At 64.7% G+C, this 19,943-nt stretch overlaps 1 protein-coding gene across 3 annotated transcripts; it reads left to right on the forward strand.

Moving 5' to 3' along the window:
* The first annotated feature begins 102 nt into the window (after positions 1 to 102).
* On the forward strand, positions 103 to 18,381 carry FHOD1 (formin homology 2 domain containing 1). Of its 3 annotated transcripts, XM_075160907.1 has the most exons (23): positions 1,801 to 2,003; positions 8,320 to 8,426; positions 8,571 to 8,635; positions 10,063 to 10,130; positions 10,226 to 10,331; positions 10,534 to 10,628; positions 10,985 to 11,096; positions 11,192 to 11,286; positions 11,384 to 11,527; positions 11,703 to 11,917; positions 12,071 to 12,181; positions 13,485 to 13,651; positions 13,901 to 14,053; positions 14,183 to 14,802; positions 15,078 to 15,230; positions 15,391 to 15,573; positions 15,830 to 15,949; positions 16,148 to 16,309; positions 16,410 to 16,600; positions 16,681 to 16,873; positions 16,953 to 17,106; positions 17,192 to 17,368; positions 17,963 to 18,381. In XM_075160907.1, exons 1-23 carry the CDS (start codon positions 1,833 to 1,835, stop codon positions 18,043 to 18,045), a joined length of 3,645 nt encoding a protein of 1,214 aa, XP_075017008.1. In that variant the 5' UTR covers positions 1,801 to 1,832; the 3' UTR covers positions 18,046 to 18,381. The 3 variants fall into 3 exon arrangements, with proteins under 3 accessions (XP_075017007.1, XP_075017008.1, XP_075017006.1); XM_075160906.1 differs by lacking the exon at positions 1,801 to 2,003 and adding an exon at positions 103 to 1,063 and having other exon boundaries at positions 13,901 to 14,802; XM_075160905.1 differs by having other exon boundaries at positions 13,901 to 14,802.
* The last annotated feature ends 1,562 nt before the right edge of the window (positions 18,382 to 19,943 follow it).

Here is a 19,943-nt window from a genome sequence, read left to right on the forward strand (position 1 = left end):
CCCCCCGCACCTTCCCGGTGCCCCCTGCCCCACCTCGGTCTCCCCGCGCCTGCCCGGTGCCCCCTGCCCCACCTCGGTCCCCCCCGCACCTTCCCGGGGCCCCCTGCCCCACCTCGGTCCCCCCACGCCTGCCCAGGTGCTCCCTGCTGCCGGCCGAGACCACCCATCCCTGCCCCAGCCGCTGCCTGAGCACCAGCCTGGGAGCACCCCAGGGGGGCCCCCATGGTTCCTGGATCCCCCTCAGCTCCCCAGCCCCTCTCAGACACCCCTAAAAGCTCCCACTTGCCCACCGACCCTGGGCCATCCCCCCTGCTCCGGGAGGTGCCCCGTTTCCCACGTCCCATCCCTGTGGCTCCCAGATCCAGGGCCCCATGTCCTGGGAGGGCAGTGAGGGATGCCCAGGCAGCCTGGGGAGCGGGGATGCCGCCTGGCAGGGGGCAAGAAGGGACGCTGGCAGAGTGATTCATGGAGAGCCAGCTCTGAGCTGTGTCCGTGTGTCCCCAGAGCCAGGACAGAAGGACACCTTGGCTGGGCCGAGCCCTCTGCCTGATACTGCCTATGGCATGGGCACCCTCAGACGCCGAGTGCCAGGCAGAGCCCGCTGGCCAGAGGGGAATTGGCTGCAGGATGCCTTCCCGGCGGTGTCGCCTCTTCCCTTTCTTCTCTGACCCGGCACAAATCTGCTGCAAACATTTGCCAGCGGAAGAAAACGGCTGGGGAAAGCAGCCTGCTGCTGCCACCCCCTGCCAGCCGGCTCCTTCCAGGAAAGGCAGTGCAGGAATGGCCTCGCAACGGCTGCCGCTGGGAAAAGGCTGCCTCCTGCTCCCCTTTTAAGTTGTCAAAGGCATAATTAAATCCCCCCCTTTGCTTTGCCTCCCCCAGGCTGGTTGTGCCCCACCGCACCGGCCTCGTGGACCCGGCCCGTGCCGCTAACCTGGGCGTCTGCTGAGTTCCCCCCAGTCTGCTCATGCCTCGCTCCTACTGGGAGCCAGGGCTGGAGCCAGGAGCGAGGGGAAGGTTCCCTGCCCACCGCTCCATCGCATCGGCCATCGTCACGGCCCAGGTAATCAGTCAAAAAGAAAGTAAAATCGCCTTTGCCTTGCTGGGTTGCGCTCAGCGTGCCCGGCGACACTTTGTGCCGAGTTCAAGAGCGATGAGACCTTCCCGTGTCCCCAGTCCTATCCCCGGTGCAGCCGCGGTCCCCCCTGGGTTCTCCCGGGGGTCCTGGCTCTCCTTTGCGTGCTCATTTCCAAGCCCGCCTTAGCCACCGTGGTGAACACTACATGATCCAGCTTGGACGCCCTCGTTAGCATCAACACCTTGGATGTGTGAGGCCCTCGTTAGCATCAACACCTTGGATGTGTGAGGCCCTCGTTAGCATCAACACCGGCTTCGGAGGCTGCCCCGCTGCCGGGGTGGTACCGCTGCACCCCTGGCTCCGGGCTGCCCGGGGCAGGGCGGCTCCTGCCTCCGCCGCTTTCTTCCCTGCCCCAGAATGGGGAGGTTCGGCCCAGCCGCCCACCCGTGCCCCAGTTCACCCGGGACGAGCAGCCCGACCCGGCACCCCGGGGCAGCCCGGAGCATCCCCGCGCACCCGGAGCCCCCCCCGCGGCCCGGAGCATCCCTGCCGCCGGAGCATCCCGCCGGAGCATCCCTCCGGGGCGGGAGGCAGCTGCGGGCGGGCACCCCCCGCCGGGACGCCCGCGGGAGGGCGCGCCGAGCTCCGAGCGGCCGCTACCGGGGCGGGGCGGGGCCGGGCGGGGCGGGGCAGGGGGCGTGGCCTCCCCACCCCCGGCGGAGCGGAGCGGAGCGGCGGCAGCGGCGGTGCCGCCATGGCGGAGGCGGCGGTGCCGTGCCGGCTGCAGTACCTGGAGGACGCGGACCCCTTCGGCTGCGGCAGCTTCCCGGAGCCGCGGCGAGCCCCGGTTTACGCCGTGGCGGAGGCGCTGGCCCTGGGGGCGCAGCTGCCGTCCCTGCACCGCCTGCTCGCGGCCCCGCTGCCGGTGAGGGGGAGCCGGGGGCGGGCGGGGAAGGCACCGGGCAGGAACCGGGCAGGGACCGGGCAGGGGGGGATTGCCGGCTGGGAGGAGCGGGGAGGCGAGGGACGGGGCGGTGTGTCCCTGCCGGAGCCCGGGCAGCGCTCCCGGTGTGAGTCACGGCGGGATCCGTGAGCCCCTGCGGGAGATGCCAGTTCTCGGCCGGCCCCGGATGAGTCGGCGGGGAGGAAGAGGATGTGCTTGCTCAGAGCAGGCAGGAACCCGGGCAGGGGGAAGCAGGATGAGGGCAGGCGTCCATCCCCGTGTCGTCAGGGCTGAGCCAGGCAGCGTGCTTCCACCCCAGCAGCCCCTTTCCACGCCGGCTACCGGCAGCGGAGCTGAGCCTCGACGGGAGCCCGCCGGCTCCCTAACGCCGGGGACCCGGCCAGCATCCCCACTCGCTGCAGCGCATGGGTCTTGGGGAGACCACGATGGAACCTGGGGGGCCACCAGCCTCTCGCCTCTCCGGTCCGGCGGCAGCTTTGCCGCCAAAGAGCGGCACGGAAATTCATGCTGAGCAATTTCCTCCGGCCGGGGCGGGCGAGCGGAGGGCCTGCGCCCCGCACGCACCCCTCACCACGCTGCGGGAGGGAGCAGGGGCTGGCCGGGAGGAAGGCAGGCGGCTGAAGCGAGGCGTCATGTCTTGTTTGCGTGCCCTCGGGCCTGATCCAGGCTGGGGAGCGGAGGAGACGGGGGACCCTCCCTCCTGGGTACCTTCTGCTGGCATGATGCTTTCAGAGCATCCTTTACAGGATGGGGACAGGCTCGTTTTCCTCCTTACAAATGCAGCACCAGCAGAGCTTTGGCAATGGCTGAGCATCTCTTGTCTTGCAGCACGGCAGGAGTGCAGGCAAGGGAGGCAGGAACCCAGGCAGGCAGGGGGAGTGTGCCCTGCCCGGAGCCGGACAGGAGGGGGAAATGGGCTCGGTGTGCCTGGCACCGAGTTTGCTGGCCTGCCAGGGGAGAGGGGATCGCTGTGAGACCTTTGCCTGCACCAAAAAAAACCTCCCTTTTATCTCCCTTTTCATTTTTCTTGGAGCAAAGCAGCGGCGTCTTATGTCGTCGCCATCATGGGATTTTTAGGCGGTGACTAAACAGAGTTTGTTTGGGAACAAACAGCCCTGAGACATGACGAATGGAGCAAACTCAAATTTCAAGCATGTGCTCTCCTCCCCGGGCAGGAGCTGGCTGTAACGGGATCGCCAGCCCTGGGTGCTGCCGTGGTGGCACGGGGGGGCTGGACGCGGCGTTCCCGAGGGCAGGAGCATTGCAAGGAGGTCCTGTGCCCGGCAGAGGCGTGTTCATCCTGGGATTTTGGGCTTGTTCTCTGCCTAAGCCAAGCTCTGGATGTTTTTTTTTTTCTGTAGTTTCCCTGCATCACTCCGTGACCCTTGATAAAATCACAGGTGAGCAGCTAGGACCCTGCTCTGGGCTTATAAGCCAGGTTCCTGGTTTATATAGGTTATATAGGTTATAAACCATGCTGCCTTTATTACATGGAGCTTTCCGAGCCAGCAAGGGCTGCGTTACGTCCTGGCCTGACAAGCTGGGATGCTGGCTGGGGTTTGCATGAGCTGATGTCTTCATCGGGAGCCTCCTGCAGCAGGATTTATACCCTGCGGAGCAAGGTCGGTCTCCCGAACCACCCAGTTCAGTCCAAATTCAGACCTGGCACCCTGGAGCCACGCAGATGTCGTTACCCTGGCACGACCAGCCAAAACCTCCCTTGGTGCCCTTTGTGCAAGGTAGCGCTCAGCTCCATTACTCGCTGCCCTAAAATTAGTAAATGAACAGTCGGATTTTTCCCAAGAAACTGGCTGTAAAAAAGTTCAGCTGGGGTTGCCCGGTGCCAGGCTTGTCCCGCTGGGCAGCGTTCCTGGAGCTGCAAAGCACCGATAGGAGGATGCAACGGCCGGGAGGGAGCTGGGCTGGGGGTCCCTGCATCGTCATCGTCGGACAAACCGCAGGCACCCAGGGGATGAGCTGCCATGGGGGACCAGCCGGGTCTTGCCCTCCCTGGGCACAGCAAAGCTGCTCCCTGAGCTGGGAACAGCCTCGAGATGATGAACTGGAGGTTTCTCGTGCCGACATCGCTGCCTTGAACAGCCTGTCCTGCCCCGTGACACCCTCGGTGCTTCCTCTCTCCGAGCGCGACCCGCCACTGATGACTTTTTCATGCTGTCCGGAAAGCATGTTTGTGCTTGAAAATACCTTCCCGCTTTGTTTGCCGCCGCCGCATTGTTCGGCTCCAGGCCGATACTATCTTCTCCTGCTTTCCAGCATTTTTCTAGTACCCTTGGGTGATGCTCGCGCTGGGTGTGGGGGTTTTCTGAACCTCGCAGGCAGGTTTTTGGCAGGGCAGATTTTTTTGGCTGTCCCTTCGGTCCCCAAAGGCCACTGCGCTCCCTTGCCCCCGGCACTATCTCACCTCTGAATCTAGGGTTTTTTCCAAAAAATTGCAAAACCCAATGGGCTGGAGCTTTGCTTTCCCTTTCCTCCCCCGGAAACCTGGGGAAGAGCAAACAGCTCGCCGGCCTCGGAGCCATAAGCTCGCCCTTCCACTCGCTGCGAGCTCCTGGGCTCAATAGAGGAGAGCTGCTGGGGCGAGCTCGGTGCACGCATGAAGTGCACAAGCCCTGTCCCACCAGCCCTGCTTCTCCTCTGTTTCCTAACCGGCTCGAGGGGGGCTTCACCGAGGGTCTTTGCCCCTCTTAACATCTGGCAGGCACAAAAGCGGTGAGACGGGGTCATCGGCAGGCTTTGAAACTCTGCCGTCTGCTTCTTGCCGAATGCTTAGAGCCGAGTGTCGGTGCTCAGCAGCCTCCGGAGCTCACCGGCTCCCGATACGGTCCTTGTGTGGGTCCTGGGACAGGAGCTGTGGCCCGGCACTCGTGCCATGGCTTTACCGGTTCACCGGCTGCTTGCCAGGACTGGGGTCCTCCCGCTGTTGATAAGAAACGAGGGATCTGTTAATGAGCAACAAGCCTGGCTGGAGGAGCTTCGAGAGGGACTCGCGTGCGAGCGAGTGTGCAGTTCTGGGCCAACTCTGGGTGACCTCCAGAGATCCCTCCTGGCCTGGCTATTTTTTTTTGTCCGTCCCCCCCCCCCGATAAGGCAATGGCAGCGTTCCCATCCACTTGCTGCCATCTGTCAGGCAGGAGCGGGTCGGAGGCAGCGACCGAGTGCCCTGGCAATAAACACTTAGCCCTGAAACCAAATCGCAGTGGCTGCGTTTGGTTGCCGGCCGGGGTTGCCCCTGCGGCGTAGCCTTGTACCCCATCAGTCCCCAGGTATTTTGGGAGGGTGAGCAGAGGCTTGAGATGCCGGGTGCTTCTGACCCACTGGTGCCTTGTGCTTAAATGCTGCCTTGAGCTCGAGTGCTGCCTCAGCTGGAGCAAATAACGTGTTTTTGCCGTAAATTCCCCATAACCTTCCTAGAAGAGCCGCGGCAATGCTGGGAAATTATGGTTGCCGCAAAAAGAAAGTATTTAGAGAGGAGAGGAAAGGTGTTTCCTCTGCTGGCAGATAAAGAGGATATTCACTGCCCGGCCGCCGAGCATCCTCCCGCGTGGGGACGTTGTGATGGGGTGAGCCGGAAGATGGGATGCCGTGGTGGGCGGCGTGAGCGCAGCTGTGGGCGGCGGATGTCTCCATCTCAGAGATGGAGATGTCTCCATCACATCCCCGTAGTTCGGGGGGGGACAGTCCCGCTCCCGGGGGGGCAGCCGGTTTTCCCTGGGGACTCGCTTGCCTGGCACGTGTGTCCTTGCTGAGCTTCGAAACCGAGCTGCTGGGTGTTGGTAGAATCGGGGATATCCATGTGTTTCCACCTTCCCCGTGTCTCAGATTTGAGGCACAGGGTGGATGGAAGACGTCGGTGCCGTTGCGGGGTGGCTGGGGCTCCCAGGAGCCACGGGCCGGAGGTGTGAGCGTGGGACGCTCTCCTCCTCCCCCAGCTCCGCTTTGCCTGCAAGTCCCGGTGATCCTCAAAGCCCAGCTCATTCTAAAATGGTTTTACAGGCAGGAGACGGATGGATCGCAGCTGCCCTGCGCCGGGAGCTGTCGGTACCCCGTGGCCTCAACGTGCCGTCCCCAGCAGCACAGCCCCGAGGTCCCAGCTCAGATCCTGCATGGTTCAAAGCCTCATCCGAGGGCGCGGGAGTAACCCCGGCCCTGGGGCAGTCGGTGCTCCCTGGCGCGGAAGTGCCGCCCCGGGGATTTTTGGCAGGGCAGCGTGAGCCTGGGACAGCCCATCTCCGTCCCCGTCCCTGGGGGCTGGTGCTCGCCGGGGGGGTCGTGGCCAAATCCGGGCCCAGCGGTCAGAGCATCCCTCGTGGAGAGCGCTGCCAAGCTCGCATGGGAAACATGTGAGGTCGGGTCCCAGGGGCTTGGCCTCCTCCGCCAGCTGGGACATGTCACCGGCCCCGGTAGGAGCTGGGGACGTTAACTCCGGCTTGCCGGGGCTCTGGTAGCCCAGAGAAGGCAAAGCTTTTCTGCTGGAGCTGTGAGTTGCTCTTCACTGTGTTTGAGTGCCCCAGGAGGATGCAGGGATGCCCGGGGGGATGCCCAGGAGGATGCAGGGGTGCCTGAGAGGATGCAGGAGGGGTCTCCTGTGCCCAGGAGGATGCAGGGATGCACAGGGGGATGCCCAGGAGGATGCAGAGATGCCCAGGGGGATGCCCAGGAGGATACAGAGATGCCCAGGGGGATGCCCAGGAGGATGCAGGGGTGGCCAAGAGGATGCAGGAGGGGTCTCCTGTGCCCAGGAAGATGCAGAGATGGCCAGGCGGATGCCCAGGAGGATGCAGGGGTGCCCAGGGGGATGCCCAGGAGGATGCAGGAGGGGTCTCCCATGCCCGGGAGGATGAAGGGATGCCTGAGGGGATGCAGGGGTGCCCAGGAGAGCCCTTCCCCCGTGCAGGAATTGAAGCTTTCCCCAGCAAGCAAACCCTGCGTGGGGTCAGCGTTAGCGATATGCGCCACGGAGGCAGAGCTGGCAGCCAGGAGCGCTTGCCCGGTGCCAGCAGCCTGTGTTTGGTGCATGTTGCCATGGCCGGCTGGTGTGGCCAGCAACCGCAGGAGGTGGAGCGGGAACACTAACAACATAACAACTGTGTCCAGCCCAACAGCAGTGCGCTGCCAAATTGCCCGTTATCCCAAGGCTTAGTCAAGGTCATTAATTATTTTAACGCACGTGGCATTTTTTTCTTTGCCCTCTGGTTTTAACGTCACACTCGCGGTGAAGTCATATGTGTGCAATCTTGTGACTCGAGGAGACGGGGCTTTCATGAAGAGCAACCTCAGTGAGATGCTGGAGCCGTACCCAGTGTTGCTGTGGGTCGCCAGCCTGCCCGAGGGTGACCAGGGTGGGGTTTTATATAAAACCCAATAATAGGGTTTTATTGCCGGCCCTCAGCTCCCCGAGTAGGGAGCGCAGATTTGGAAAGGAGCATCAGTTCCTCGGAGGTGGGGCGAGGTAGGAGAGGGGGGGCTGCAAATGCTTTCGGAACAGGACCAGATGCGCTGGGGCGGCAGGGGTGCTGCCCTCCCCCTGCCTGGAGGGCAAACTGCCCTGTCCCATCGGGAGCTCACCCAGGAGCCCTGCCTGGGTGCTGTGGGGTGCTGCTGGGTCCCAGGTGGCTCAGGGGCTTTGTGGGTGCCGTGCCCGCTGGCTGGGGTGCACTGTGGGTGCTGTATGTGGGACTTTTTGGGGGAGATGCCCTCACCCCAGCCTTGCCTTGGGCTGTGCTTTTCGCTGTCCCGCTGGAAGATGCCGGGCTGTGTCAGCCGGGGGCCATCCCTGTGGGATTTGCCCTGGTTTGGGGTGTCCCTGGCCGGGCCGGGTGCCTTGGCAGTTCCCGCAGAGCCAGTCCCCGCAGGTGGGGCGATTCTTCTGCCCGGGCGAAGGCACCAGCCCAGGGAGGAGACGGATCCTGCCCTGGTCGCACCCCAGCTGACTAAGGGGAGCCCCAGGGAGCGGATCAGCCTCTTGCCGTGGCTCCCGCCCAAGGGATTGCCAAGGAGCCCGGCGGCAGCGGGGCCGCCCTCGCTCTGCCTTTTCCCAGCCTGGGGCTCCATGTTTCTCCCCAGTCTGTCACCGGGCTGGGGCAGGGGGTGCCGAGGCATCTCCCTGCGGGGACAGGGTGGGACCTGCCACCCCGGTCCGGGATGCGGCTGTCTGGTGGGTTCGGCGCGGGCAGGAGGGTGACCCGGGGATGCTGCAGGAGGGTGACCCCGGGAGCAGGGGGGCCCGGGGGCTCAGCCGGGCTGTCTGCTTCCCCAGCTGGAGGACTGCACGCTGCAGGTCTCGCCCTCCGGACACTACCTGGACCTCGACTTGTCCCTGCTGGAGCAGAAGGATGATCTGGAGGGTTTCTACGAGGAGGTCAGGTGAGGCATACGGGGTGCCCGAGCCCTCCGGGGATGGGACACGGGGACCCCACGTGCGTGCGAGCGCCAGGGGTTGCGGGTGGGGGGCTGGAGGCGGCGGTGGTCCCGCTGCAGGTGCTCACGCAGCGTTTCCCCCCGCCCTAGGAAGGGGAGACGGCCGACTCTGATCCTGCGCACGCAGCTCTCCGTCCGAGTCCACGCTATCATCGGTGAGTCGGGGATGCTCCTTCCTCTGGGCTGGCGCGGGTCCGGCAGCCCGGCCCCGCCGGACGGTGGGGGTTTGGTCTCCGCAGTGAGTTTTGGCCGGGCTTTTTGCGATGGAGAGAGGGAGCGATACAGCCCAGGGCTGCTCCCACCCCATGACCCCCCCAGAGGTGCAGGGGACATGGTCCCCATGAGGCTTGTGGGACCCACTGGGTTAATCCCCTCCGTCCTCAGAGATTGGGACTTTTTGCCTCTTCGGCTGGGAGCCCACCGCCCGCTGCAGATATTCCGGGTCATGAGATTCCAGGAGAGCTCTAAACTTGGCTTTGCAGGATACAAACAAATAGCTCGAGCGCAGCAGAAAGCGCTGCCGCGGCTTTGGGCAGCCCGCTCGGAGGTCCTGTAAAATATTTGGGAGTCTCCAGCCTTTTTTCTCCTTAGCAAGGGGGGTAAACAAGCTCCGAGCAGAGCAACGCTGGCCGGGCATCAGCTTCCCGAGCGGCGCGGGAAGGGGCACAGCTCGGAGCCCTCTCCCTGCAGGAAGGCCGGGGTCGGGGTCGTGCTCTTTGCCGACGGTTCCCAGGCTCCGGCTGAGCCCTGGGCTGCTCTGCTTTCCCTCTCGGCTGCTCTGCTTTCCCTCTCGGCTGCTCTGCTTTCCCTCTCGGCTGCTCTGCTTTCCCTCTCGGCTGCTCCGACAAGCCGATAAGTGAGCGGAGGAGGCTGCTGGGACCTCATGGTTTACAGAGCCCTGATCGGCATGTCTGGAGGGCTCCTTGGACGGCTTGGTTTTGGCTTGTTACAGCTCTAAAGCTGACCCAAATAACTCCGAATGCTTCGACAACTCAATTTTTGGATGCGGAAAGCACTGGCTCCGATGCTTTTGGTCTCCGCTAGTTTAAGCGGGGCTTTCCGGCTTCCCGTTGCCCTGGCTGCTCCATGCTGGCTCCTGCCCACAGGCACCGTCCCCGTGAGCACGTAGTCTCCGTCCAGCCTCCAGCCTGGTGACCGTCCTTTTGTCCCCAAGCTTCCATCCTTCCCGTCCCCATCCTGCGGCTCTTCCCAAGCCACGGGGCTGCTGGGGGCTCCGAGACCGTGCCAGGGCTGTGCCCGGGGAGGGACGGCTAAAAGTAGCTCTGCCTCCTGCCCATGTTCCTGTTTCGGTTCTGCACAGGAAACCAGAGGGGATATTTATGTCATTGCTGGGCAGAAAAAAAAAAGGAAATAGGGAGGTGGCAGGGCTGAAATAAGTGCTTGTGGAGCTGCAGCTGCTTCCACCCTGCGTGTCCGACAGCCAGGCAGTGCCGGCATCCTGGGGTGACGGCACGGGGGTTGAGCCGGGATGCGGGGCTTTCCCAGGCAGCCGGGAGCGTTTTGGAGCCCCGGTTCAGCCGCGGGGTCAGGCCATCACGCCGCGTCTCTCCTTTCCTTCCAGAGAAGCTGTACAACTCGCAGGGGCCGGAGCTGCGGCGATCCCTCTTCTCCCTCAAGCAGCTTTTTCAGGTAGGGTGATGGGGGCACGGGGGGGGGCTCCCCTGGGGCTGGCTGCCCGCCCCTGCCTCCCCACGCTGCGGTGACGCCTGACCCTCGCCCCGCAGGAGGACAAGGACCTGGTGCCGGAGTTCGTGAACCTGGATGGGTTGACGTGCCTGATCAAAGTGGGGGCAGAGGCCGACCAGAACTACCAGAATTACATCCTCCGGGGTTGGTATTTGGGTACAGGGCATCTCCCGTCCCCGGGGAGGAAGGCTGGCACTCACGGGGGGGAAGCGAGCAAGCAAGTTTGCCTGGGCTACATTGCAGGCAGCTGCCAGACCTTGCCCTTGTCGTGGCGATGCTGCGCGGGGCTGGGAAAGCCCTACCCCTGCCCGCCGCGCCGTGACCCTGCCCACTCTCTGCCTTGCAGCCTTGAGCCAGATCATGCTCTTCGTGGACGGCATGCAGGGTGTCATCAACCACAACGAGACCGTCCAGTGGCTGTACACGCTCTCGGGAAGCCCGGTAAGCCCCTGCTGCCCTTGAGGGGCTGCCTGTGCCCCCCCCCTCCCCCGCTGCACCCCTGCCTGCACCGTCCCTCGGGGGCTTTACCCCACCCTCTGCCTTCGGGCTTGGTGCCCTGGTACCTTTGGGTGTGTTGGGTCCTGCTCCCACCCATCTGGAAGTCACCCAGGGTCCCCAGAGCTCCCCGTCCTGATGTGACCATGCTCCTGGGCAGAGAGCTTGAGCCAGAGGGTCCGGGTCCCTCCCTGGTGCCCCTTGGCCATCAGCATCACAGCTGCAGGCTGGTCCCTGGCCCCACGGCAAAGCCCCCAGCCCCCTGCCACCGCCACCATCCTAGCCACCGTCCCTTGTCCCAGTTTCGCCTGGTGGTGAAGATGGCGCTGAAGCTGCTGCTGGTGTTCGTGGAGTACACGGAGCCCAACGCCCTGCTCCTCATCCGCGCCGTCAACGCCGTGGACCAGGCGAGAGGTGGGTGCAGCCCCAGCCGCCCGTGAGGTCCCCACTGGGGGACGGTGTGTGTCCCCCCCGGCCCGCGTGTCACCTGCACGTGCCGTTTTTCCCAGGCACGTGTCCGTGGTCCAACTTGATGGCCATCCTGGAGCAACGCAATGGGGCTGACACGGAGCTGCTGGTGTTTGCCATGACGCTGATCAACAAGGTCCAGGGGGGGTGGCAGGGCGTCCCCGTGATGCCACACTGCTGGGGCTTGGCGTGGGTCACACCGGTCCCAGCGGTGTCCCTCTGGTCCTGCTCAGACGCTGGCGGCCCTCCCAGACCAGGACACCTTCTACGACGTGACGGACTGCCTGGAGCAGCAGGGCATGGAGCGGGTGGTGCAGCAGTACCTGGGCAGCAAGGGCACCGACCTCGACTTGAAGCAGCAGTTCACGCTTTACGAAGTGAGCGGGGCTCCCTCGGGCGATGCCCGTGCGCGGGATCTGGCCACGCGCCGCGTCCCGTAGCAGGGCATCACCCAGCGCCAGCCGAGGCTCCGCGTGGGGACGCGGGGAGGGCGGGCGCGTGGGGTGGCAGGGGTGCCGTGCCTGGTGCCATGCCCCTCCGGCCCCTCCGCAGAGCGCTCTCAAGCTGGAGGATGGGGTGGAGGAGCCGTCCCCGGGGGGACGCAAGGAGCGGAGGAGGACGGACGAGGGCCGGCGTGGGTGGCGATCCCAGGGCGGCTGCCCAGAGCCCAGCCCCGATGCCCAGCCACTGCTGGGATCCCCTGGCACCCCAAAGGAGCCCCCCACCGAGGACACCCCGGCTGTCCCCACACCAAGCAGCCCTGCAGAGTAAGTACAGCTGGAGGTGACCCACGGCGGGGATGCTCCCGGGATGGGGAAGATGCTGGGATGCAGCGCGAGCAGCTCTCGGGTCCGTTCTGGGTGGCAGGGTGGAGGGCAGCCCTGCGGGACCTGCTCAGTCCCTGTCACCTCTTCTTCCAGACCTTGTCCCGGCAGCGTCTACAACAGCGCGTCCAGCGTGCGGCTGGCCCTGGCCTCCCCCCCGGCCGAGAAGGAGCAGCCCCCCGGCCCGGGCGAGCGCAGCGTCTACAAGTAAGCAGTCAGGGGGGGCTGGGTGTATGGGGGGGGCCCCCCTGGGGCTGCGGGGGGGAAACAGGGTCGGGGCAGGGGCTGGAGAGAAGCGTGATGGGGGAGTGGGCATCTGAGAGGGTCCGGCCAGGGGCTCCAGGGCATCCTTCAGGCGCGCACGGCTCTGCTCCAGCTCCTCCTCGCTGCTCCTCTCTGCCCACGCTTGCCCTCTCCTCTGCCCACTCTTTCTATCTTTCCTTTTGCAGGCTGCGCCAAACTGCCCCTGTCTGGTAAGTGCCCGGGCTCTGCCCGCGTGTGCTCCCTCCCGGCGTCATGCTCCGGCGGGAGCGGGCACTGCCCTGCCCCGCTCGCTGCCCCTTGCACCCACCTCGCTGTCCCCGTCCCTCGCCTCTCCCCTCTGAGCCCTGCCTGCGGGACCCCAGCCCACTCCCTCCATTGCCAGCATCCCCCACGGGGTGATGGCACCCTCTGATCCCCACCTTGGGTGATGGCACCCTCTGAGCCCCCTCTTCTGGGGTGAGATGTCCCTGCTGGAGGTGGCACGGCCGTCCCTGGGGCTGGCAGGGAGCTGGCATCGCCATCCTGGTGGCAAACTGGGTGGCTCTGATGGGGGGGACGGTGCCCTGTCTCGCCAGCACCCAATGCCACGCAGTGCCTGGGCAGGAGGGGACTCGCTGGGGCTCTCCCCCGGCACCCAGGGCCATGGGGTGACGGTGGGGCGAGGGTCCCACGCTGGAGGGCTGCCAGGCGGGTGCGTGCAGGAGGCACGAGTCCCGGGGGGCTGCCGGCAGTGGGGGCTAACCCCTGTTTTCCCTCAGGCGGGAGGATGCCCCCTCCTTGCGTGGGGACAAGCCTATTTTGAGGAAGTTTGAGTAAGTAGAGGCATGCGTGTGTCTCCAGGCATGCGCTTCCTCGGCCGGCACCCGGCCGGAGGTGTCTGGGTCCAGCCATGCAGGGCATGAGGAGCAGGAGGGTCCCCCCGAGCCTCTGCCCGGGCACCCTCCTGGGTTTTGCAGCTTTTGGACGAGGGTCGCAGTGAGCACCAGGTCCGTTGGGACCAACAGGTGATGGTGGCACCCTTCGGCTCCCATGGGGCTGCAACATCCCTGTCCCCGAGCAGTGGTGGCATCGCCTGTCTCTCTGCAGGGCTCGGAGGAGGTTGAATCCTCCGGGTCCCCGATGCGGCGTGGCCAGCGCAGGGGGGTTTCTGTGTTGCGGGGCTGGCTGCGCAGTGTGGCATGGCGTGGTTTGCCCGTCCTCCCCATCCCTGCCTTGCTCCCGGCCAACATCCACCCCTGTCTCGCAGAGCTCGCTTCTTGGAGAACCTGGCCGCAGCCCAGAAGGAGAAGATCTCTTCCATGGCCAAGGGACGGCTCGATGTCCTCGGCGATGCTGCGTTGGAGCATCCCACTGCTCTCGCCTGGGACAGGGACAGCGGCACCCCTGAGCCTGGGATGGAGCCACCCAGCATAAGTAGGTGCTGCCGGGGTGTGCGTTCCCGGCTCTGGGCTCATCAGGGTCCCTGGGGTGGGTGTTAGTGGCCCCTCTGCCCCCAGCCCACGCCTGTGATACCCAGAGCCATGGAGGAGCTGGGTGGTACCTCCCCGTCCTGCTCCGAACGCCGGCATCCGAGCAGGGGAGCAGGACCCCAACTCTAGGTGCAGCCCAGCAGCACCTGCCCCTCCAAGCGGGGGGTCCCAGCCTCTCCCCCTCTCCCTGCAGGGTCTCGCCTGCCTCGGCTGGACACCACCGACTCCTGCAGCACCATCTCCTCCGACACCAAGTTTATGCTGGACATGCTCTACGCCAAGGGCTCCTCAGAGCCGGGGAGGGAGAAGGTCTTCCCCGAGGTCCTGTCGTCCCCCCTGGTCCAGGGTGAGGTGGTGATGGACGCTGAGGGAGGTGGCAGCCGGGAGCAGGAGGGCACCTGGCTCCATGGCAGGGCTCCAGACGGGCCAGTGGCCAGCGCCCACGCCAAGCTGGCGCGTGCCATGTCCGGCGTAGATGCCGAGACCCACACGCAGAAGCTGGAGAACACCGGGATGATGCCCATCAAGAAGGACATGGAGCTGACGTGGGAGCGCCTGGAGGCCAGCCCCGTGCAGCTGAAGATCAAGGACTTGGACTTCACTGATTTGGGGGAAGAAGAAGACTTTGATATCCTTGACATGGGGCCTATGGCCAACGGCTCCTTCCTCCCTCCTGGCATCGAAGCGACGAATGCTGGAGCTCTCATGGTTCCCCCTCCGCCTCCACCTCCTGCCGTCCCTGGCTGCCCACCACCTCCACCTCCACCTCCTGCCATCCCTGGCTGCCCACCACCTCCACCTCCACCTCCTGCCATCCCTGGCTGCCCACCACCTCCACCTCCACCTCCTGCGGTCCCCGGCTGCCCGCCACCCCTAGGGCTGCCAGGCCCCTCAGCAACAGATGGCCCCTCCCAGGCCAAGAAGAAGAGGACAGTGAAGCTCTTCTGGAAGGAACTGAAGCAGCTTGATGGCACTGCGGGGCCGGGCAGGTTCGGCCAGGCGACACTGTGGGCGTCCCTGCAGAACGTCGAGGTCAATGCTGCCAAACTGGAGCATCTCTTTGAGACACGCTCAAAGGAAGTGCCAACTTCAAAGGTACCAGCCGGCTGGCACCCATCAGCCAAGGGGACTTGAGGGGTGGGAGGAAGGCTGTTAGTTCCTGTGGGGACCCTAGGCATGCAGTGTCACCCCTACCCTATGCTGAGGATGGGTACCCGCAGCCCAGAGAATCGGTGGGGACGGTGATGGGCTGTGCGCAGATTTGGCTCACCGACGGGTCCCTGATCCATGGTGTTTTCATGGTGTCCATGGTGTTTTCATGAAGGTGAGCCCTTTGCCTGGCTGTCCCATCCATCCTGTCCTCTTTGCAGAAGGCCATCGATGGGAAGAAGGTGGTGGTGGTGCTGGACCCCAAGAGGAGCAACGCCATCAATATTGGCCTGACGGTGCTGCCACCCGTGCACATCATCAAGACGGCCGTGCTCAACTTTGATGAGTTTGCAGTCAATAAGGAAGGGATTGAGGTGAGCACGAGAGAAGCTTGGCCCCTCTGAGGTCCTCATGCGGGTCGTTTCCCCTGGCCAGGACACCTCCATGCCTCGATGCCTGCACTGCCAGCCCTGGGGTGACACGTCCCATGGTGACACGTCTGGAGTCTGACACATCTCTCTTTGCCTGCTCTAGAAAATCCTGACCATGGTTCCGACCGAAGAGGAGAAGCAGAAGATCCAGGAGGCCCAGTTGGCCAACCCTGATGTGCCCTTGGGCTCTGCGGAGCAGTTCCTTCTCGCCTTGTCTTCCATCAGTGACCTCACGGCCAGGCTCCAGCTTTGGGCCTTCAAGCTGGACTACGAGAGCCTGGAGCAGGTACAGAGCCATGTACCCCACCTGCCCTCCGCCCTCCCACCACTGCCAGCCCCAGCAGCGCTGAGCCAAGCGTGTTCCTGGTGGGGACCAGCCATGTCCAAGTATGGGAGGTGCCGTCCTGGCTGGGGACAGGCTGCAGGTCCCCAAGGCAAGCATGGGCTTGGGTTGACCATGAGGTGGTTGTCCTCAAGGGCAAGGGTGAATGCTGAAGGGAGAGGGTGGCCAAGGGGTCTCACCTGCCTGTCTCCTTACCCAGGAGATTGCAGAGCCGCTCTTTGATCTGAAGGTGGGCATGGAGCAGCTGGCCAGAAATCACACCTTCAAGTGCATCCTGGCCACGCTGCTGGCCATGGGCAACTTCTTGAATGGCTCTCAGGTGAGGAGCAGGGTGCGGAGGGACGTGGCCTGGCTTGAGTGCTGCAGGGGCAGGACCAGCCATGGTGCATGGGTGCCCAAGAGGGACCATGGGAAGCCTGGGATGGCGCCTGAGGCTGGGTGGTACTGGTGGGGACCCAGTGGGTCTGCAGACTGGAGGAGGAATGGAGAGGCCCTGCTGAGTCCATTGGGGTTTCAGAGCAGAGGCTTTGAGCTGGGCTACCTGGAGAAGGTGTCGGAAGTGAAGGACACGGTGCACCGGCAGTCCCTGCTCCACCATCTCTGCCAGATGGTGGTAGAGAAGTTCCCAGAAACCACTGACCTCTACTCAGAGATTGCCTCCATCACCCGCTCCGCCAAGGTGAGGCAAGGCAGATGACACCCGGGCAAGGCAAGGGTGTGGGACCCATGGCTGCCCAGCTCCACCAGCACAGCCGAGGGCTGACATCTCGCTCTTCCAGGTTGACTTTGATGAGTTGGCCAACAGCCTGGTGCAGCTGGAGCGGAGGTGCAGGGCCTCCTGGGACAACTTGAAGGTGATTGCCAAGCATGAGACCAAGCCAGTACTGAAGAGCAAGCTGACGGACTTCCTCAAGGACAGCACCCAGCGCATTGTTGTCTTAAAGGTGGTGCACAGGCGGGTCCTCAACAGGTTGGTGGCTGGAGGTCCTCGGGACACGGCGGGAACCCCGCGCTCCTGTCGGTGGCCCATCGTGACCCACGTCCCCGCAGGTTTCACTCCTTCCTGCTGTACCTGGGGTACCCGGCGAGCGCGGCGCGGGATGTGAAGGTGACACCCATCTGCAAGCTGCTGCGGGAGTTCGCCCTGGAGTACCGCACCTGCCGGGAGCGCGTCCTACAGCAGCAGAAGAAACGGGCCGCCCATCGCGAGCGCAACAAGACCCGGGGACGGCTCATCACCGAGGTACGGTGACGCTCGGCTGGCCGCCACCACCAGGTGATGCCCCTCAGGTCCCCGACACCCGTCTCTCCTCCCGCTGCAGACCGAGAAGTTCTCCGGCATCGCCGAGGCTGCTTCTCCGCCCGCCGTGGTGTCCAGCGGCCCCGAGGAGCAGATGGAAGCGGGTCACGAGAGCATGAAGACCCTGCTGACCTCCCCCACGGACGCCCCTGCCCGCCGCAGCCGGGCCAGCCGGGGTAGGAGCGGGGTGGCAGAGGCACTGAAGGCATGCCCGGCTGGCTGGGCACGGCTGATGCCAGCATCCCCGTTGTCCCCGTGCAGGGACAGGGCACATCACCCCGACCCAGGGCTCTCCAGCCCAGGAGGATGTTCCCAGCTCCCCAGACGATGCTTCGGATGAAATCATGGACCGGCTGGTGAAATCGGTGACTCACAACGCCAACCCCCGGCCCTGCGCCAACAAGGAGCGCAGGAGGTCCCGCGGCAATAGGAAGTCCTGTAAGTCCCATCCCTGTCCCCGTGCCCTGTCCTATCTCTGTCCCTATGCTCTGCCTCTGTCCCATCTCCGTGTCTCTGCCCAGATGCTTTTTCTCATCTCTGTGTCCCTGTCCCCTTGCCCTATCCCATCTTTGTATCTCTGTCCCACCTCCGTGTCCCCGTCCCTGTGCCCTGTCCCACCTCCGTGTCCCCGTCCCTGTGCCCTGTCCCACCTCCGTGTCCCCGTCCCTGTGCCCTGTCCCATCTCTCTGTCTCTCTTCCCGTGCTCTGCCCAGTCCCCATACCCTGTCCCACCTCTGTGGCCCTGTCCCTGTACTCTGTCCTGTGGCCCTGCCCAGATGCTCTTTCCCATCTTTGTGGCCCTGTCCCATCTCTGTGTCCTTGTCCCCATGCCCTGCCTGGCTCCCTTCCCCACAGGCCACCCCTGACCTCCCATGTTGAGCCCATGGTGAGCTCAGAGACCACCCACTGCACCCCATTGCCACCCCTCCCCAGCATGCCAGGGCCACCATGTCCGGGCAGGCACCCAGTGCGTGGGGACCCTGGCAGCCAGCGCTGCTCATGCTGCCAGTGCCACCTCTCCTCTTCCCCCAGTGAGACGGACACTGAAGAGCGGGCTCAGCGATGACCTGGTGCAGGCGCTGGGCCTGGGGCGGGCGCCCGGCATGGAGGTTTGAGGGGACTGAGGGGGCTCGTGCTGCTCCCCACCACCGGCAGGACGTGGTGGCAGTCCCTGCTGCTCCAGGACTGGCCCAGTCCCGCACCCTTGGTCTCACCTCACTTTTCCCTGCTGGCCTCCAGCTCCCGGCGGTGCAGGCAGCAGGATGGGAGTGATGCCCTGGAGCCGCTCCATGGTGGCCGGGATGGAGGATGCTCAGTGCCCGTGCGTGGGCGTGGAGGCTCGGGGTTCATCTTCTCAACAGTATTAGAGGAGTCAAGGGGCTGGACCCAGACCCTCTCTGGGAACTGGGTCTGGCCCGTGGCCGCTGTGGCAATAAAGTGGTCTGACACGCTGCCAGCACCCCTCGTCCCTGCGCCTGGGTCACCCCGCTGCTGGGCTGGGATGCTGGAGGCTCTTGATGCTGCGGGCTGGAGCAGGCGGTGGCAGGAGAGAAGGGGTGATGCTCCCTCCAGCATTCCTGGGGAAGCCATCGCCATGGTCCTGAGCAGGACCTGGGTGCTGCCAGAGATGTCCCAGGGTTGGCCCTGCCTGGGGAGCCCGGTGTCCCCATCCCCTGCGGAGCCCCGAGGGGCCGGGGTGCTGTGGTCCTCCCCCCTGGGCCAAGCCAGCATCCCTCCTGCTGCATCCCCAGCCCTGCTGCCCAGGGCAAGCACTCGGCCCCCGGCCGCCAGCCCTGTGGCTTGCAGGCACCATCGTCCCTCCCAGGGACAGCGTGATCCCCCCTGTACCGGGACACCGGGAGGGGACCCTGCCAGGAGCAGCGAGGGCTGCTGCCAGGCTCAAGGCTGCACGCTCAAGGGCAGGAGCAGCGGCTCGAACGCAAGGCCATGGCGCAGTAAAATCAAGAGTATTCAAACCTCACCTCTCCCTTCCAAACCTCTCCTGGGGGATTTTAGCCAGACCAGGACCTGGGTCCGAGGCAGGGTTGTTCCCCTCCCCTCCCGGTTGTTCCCCCCTGGCTGGACCCAGACCCCCTGCAAACCTGGCCCTGGCCAAGCTGCAAACCTCGGAAACATCTCCCTGTGCTTGGCAGAAACGGGCTGCCTCGTGATGTAAATGCAGCCAGGGCAGCATCTGCCCATCCCTGTGGGACCTGGGAGATGTCCAGGCAGGAACATGCCACCTCCTTGGCTCGTGCCATCCCAGGCATGGATTAAAACCCAGGCTGGATGCTGGCCGTGATGCTCCCTGCGGGTGCTAGGTGGTGGGTGGGTGCCATTTCTGAGCATCCCCCCCTGCCAGCTGCAGTGCTTTGGGCACCGTCGCCCGTGGCAGAGGCATTTGGGAATGATGTCACATCATCCATCATGGCAGCTCCACCTCGGCGCAGCCTCCAGCCCTGAATCCCGCGCAGCAGGTCTCTGCGGCTTTCAAGGAATGAAGAAAAACTCCACCGGGCAGGGCAGCTTCTTCCTCCCGGCCATCCTCTGCCCAGGGTTGTCCCTCTCCTGCAAGGCTGGACCCGCTGGTGGCCTCGGAGGGGCTGGGCAGTGCCAGCCCGCCCCAGCTTGCGAGGTGCCTGCGGTTGTCCCGGGTGGCTTTGGGGACAGTGGGTTGCCTTGCCAAGAGCTACAGGTGTCCCAGAGGTGCCCCAAGATGTGGTCTGGCTCTCCTCCCCTCCAGGCGCTTGACTTGGGTACCCAAAGAGAGGATGAAGAGGTCACGAAGGGCGACATTGAGCCGCTCAGATGCACGGTGGGAAGGAGAAAGGGGTACAAAAGCATCTCCCTGACCCCCTGCACCTGCCCCAGGTACCCAAAGTGACATTACACGTGATAACCCCAGGACTGTCACTCCCAAGGGCTCACTGGGGGAAACTGAGGCAGGGTGCTGCTGAATCCTGCCCCCCGCGCGGTTCGGCGGTGCTTGGGGTGGCTGTGTCCTCAGCGAAGG

This window comes from Calonectris borealis, chromosome 12 (assembly GCF_964195595.1).
Source record: "Calonectris borealis chromosome 12, bCalBor7.hap1.2, whole genome shotgun sequence".
Lineage (NCBI taxonomy): Eukaryota > Metazoa > Chordata > Aves > Procellariiformes > Procellariidae > Calonectris > Calonectris borealis.

Excerpts from the sequence above, each read along its gene's own strand:
- FHOD1 (XM_075160905.1), top strand. The coding sequence starts at position 1,833 with ATGGCGGAGGCGGCGGTGCCGTGCCGGCTGCAGTACCTGGAGGACGCG. Across the intron at positions 15,574-15,829 it reads ACTACGAGAGCCTGGAGCAG|GAGATTGCAGAGCCGCTCTT; the intron begins GTACAGAGCCAT and ends CTCCTTACCCAG. Across the intron at positions 16,601-16,680 it reads CACAGGCGGGTCCTCAACAG|GTTTCACTCCTTCCTGCTGT; the intron begins GTTGGTGGCTGG and ends ACGTCCCCGCAG.